Source organism: Pundamilia nyererei, unplaced genomic scaffold (assembly GCF_000239375.1).
Source record: "Pundamilia nyererei isolate P.nyererei 1_Seehausen unplaced genomic scaffold, PunNye1.0 scaffold00150, whole genome shotgun sequence".
In the NCBI taxonomy this organism is placed as follows: Eukaryota; Metazoa; Chordata; class Actinopteri; order Cichliformes; family Cichlidae; genus Pundamilia; species Pundamilia nyererei.
In genome coordinates, this window is record NW_005187551.1 from 657,037 (window position 1) to 660,022 (window position 2,986).

General features: G+C 43.0%; 1 protein-coding gene across 4 annotated transcripts in view; it reads left to right on the forward strand.

Annotated features, from left to right (window-relative positions):
• The window catches only part of rnpc3 (RNA-binding region (RNP1, RRM) containing 3), a 25,612-nt gene that overhangs the window by 12,188 nt on the left and 10,438 nt on the right, over nt 1-2,986 (forward strand). For all 4 annotated transcript variants that reach the window (XM_013913779.1, XM_005744882.1, XM_013913780.1 and 1 more), the window contains exons 8-10: nt 1,113-1,255; nt 2,149-2,274; nt 2,660-2,805. In XM_013913779.1, the coding sequence (XP_013769233.1) occupies nt 1,113-1,255; nt 2,149-2,274; nt 2,660-2,805 (415 nt within the window). The remainder of the gene's footprint in view (nt 1-1,112; nt 1,256-2,148; nt 2,275-2,659; nt 2,806-2,986) is intronic.

The window sequence follows — 2,986 nt, forward strand, 5'->3', positions numbered from 1 at the left end:
AGTGGGATGGATGCCGTCTCTCCTAACAAGACCAGGTTTCCTCCAGAAGGTTTGCCAATTATCTATGAAGCCCACATCGTTTCTGGGACACCACTCAGACAGCCAGCAATTTAAGGAGAACATGCGGCTAAACATGTCACTCCTGGTCTGATTGGGGAGGGGACCAGAGAAAACTACTAAAATCAACCGCCTGTCCCAAAACACTTTCCTTTGCTATCATTGAAGGAATAATGAATTTTACAGGAGAAATGCAGGCAAGAAGTCCATGCCCTGAAGTTCAGGGGAGGTTGGGTGATGCAACAGGGCAGTGACAAAAAGCACACGAGTAGATCAACAGAAGGATGGTTAAAAGGATGAAACTCGCAAGACAGAGACCTGACCTTAACTCGGTTTTCATTCTGTGGCATGACCTGAGGAATTGTGTTTAATCAAAACATCCCAGAAATATTGATGCACTGAAACAGCTTTGTAAAGAGGAGCGGTCCAAAACGATGCCAAAAACCATTTGGAAGTGTCAGAAGCAGCTACAGCCAAGGTCTGATGGAGGCTGCTGCTATTAGAGGGTCCGTTAATTATTAAAGTCAGGCTTTCACTCGTCTTTTCCAGCCTTAATGATTACAAAAGGGTTCATATACTGTACACATGCAAGCAGCAAAAACAGCAGAGACAGAGAATACAACAGAAACTTTACATTTAACTGTATGTAACTGACATGGTGGTTCAGAAGCAGAACAATGATGCTCAATATTCAAGGAAATTCCAATGTTCAAAATGTCAAAGTCATAGACAAAAAAAACAATTGATAGGATGTGAAGGGAGAGATCCTCTCTCATGCAAAATGTCTGGGAATGCTGTGTCCAGCTGTGCTAGGAGTTTCCTTTTTTCCTCTGACACGTTGGTTCTATTGTGCGCTCAGTTTCTTACATTTTCTTAGTTATTAGAAGCTGGTCGTCGGGTTGCTCAACTGCAAAAATAATTGTTGTTTTTAGTACCGTAAAGTCGTCTCCTTTGACTGTTGTCGAATTTCAAAATATCTGTATTTAATTTAAAATCAAAATCAGCCATCGCTTCTCCCATTTGTATGCTAAGCCATGTAATTTTCTTTCCCGCAGTTTGAACTCCTGCCTCCTGCTCCACCCATCCCCATGCCTCCTCCCTTCCCTCCCGATTATCCCCCTTTACCAGAGGAGGAGATGGAAATGAGCAGCGAGGAAGAATCCGAGTATGAGAGTGGAGACGACGAAGACAAAGAGAGGTGAGGCGACGACAGAGTGCAGCACAAACACTGTTTGAGACAGTCAGACTGGCTTTCAGATAGTTTTGCACCTCATCATAGCTAACGGTCATGCCAGCGTATTAACATATTATTCATCAGTATTAATCTTTCTAGAGAAAAGATTAGCTGCAAACGTGTGTGGAGACTTTCACATCTGTATCTCACTCCCTGTCATATTTTCTAAATATGCAGAAATCTCGTGTAGAGCCACAATTGTGTAAATGCAAAGATTTTCGTGTCTGACTTTTGCTCCACTTTAGCAGCAGGTGACAAACTAAAGGGCAAATATGAATCTTTGAACCTTACATCGACGGCGTTGGCTGGCTGTCAGTGGAATGATACTGGCATGGTTTGGGTCACTGCCAATCGATATGAAGTTGCTCTGAGTGATCACCTTTATGGTGTGATGAAACATTCCTGTCCTGATGGGAGTGGTATCTTCCAGAACGGCTGTGCCTCCAGTGTTAGGGTCTGAGGACTCGCTGAATGGTCTGATGAGTAAAAAAAAACTAGTGTGAATCATATACTATTGTCTTTGCGGTCACCAGGTCTCCTCCCTAGTTGACCACCTATGGATGATTTTAGACTGACGTGTTATAGAAGATAATCACCAAAGTGATGTCCCAGCCCTCCAGCTGAGCTCCAGAGACCTGGAAAATCAATGATCCTTCTGCACATTTACAAATCAGAATATAAATTTAGAGAATTTTTTTTATACATTTCTAAATCTGATTACAGCAGATATTTAACTATCCATATACATTTGCAAATGTGTGATTATAGTACTAGCTTCATAGATTTTTTTTTTTTTTTTTTTTTTTGGACCAAGTTGGACGATTTCCCCCTTATTCCCTATGCTTGGTTTATTTCAGGATTGTTCGTCTGATGGGCCTGGTCAACCAAGCATGCAAGCGACCCTTGAGACCAAAAACAGCTTCAAAACGAAAGAAGCCCAGGATCAAGGATCTACTCTATGCTCCCAAGCCAGACTCTCAGAGGTAGACCAAAGGCACTCATGCATGTCACAGTCCTCACGCATAGCTCATCTCAGGACAGTATTCACAGGCAGCTAAAGAGAGAGGGCAAAAACCTCCAGATAATAAGTCTTCCTCATAAACACAGCCTCGTGCGGCTCGGAGACTTGTTGTTTCAGCATCACACACTCACACACTCCCTTAATGACAGGCCACAAACTCTGTTACTAAACTATAAATATACACAAACACACAGTCTCCTGGCCACATGTTTGTGGACTGGGAAATATCTCAGGTTGACCAGAACAAAATATCCTGAACTGTAAGGGGCTCAGGAGCTCAGTTTTATTGTAGGTTATTTTTAGAGATTGCAGTTGAGGGTAGCAGTGATTGTCTTTGTTGTCCTCAGTGCTGCGACTCTGCAGCCCTCGGATGTGTTTGAGCAGCCCCACGCCGCTGGTCCGAGGAAAATTGAGTTCCGCATTTCAGCTCCGGATGTAGCAGCTGCTGTTGAAGGAAGTAGGCCAGCTCAGCCTGAAGACGACGAAGGCAAAGGTAATCCTCCCTCCCACAATTTCTGCTGTCAATTATGTTGGCTAGTTTTACTGGATTGAGCTTTTTTGTTGAGTCATGACAGTTTCCAAGCTGATGCCTCTGAAACTGAAGATCGAGAGATATTCAGTTTCGAGTAATATAAAGAGGAAAGCAGGAGGAAGTTTAGAGTAGTTAATCAGTT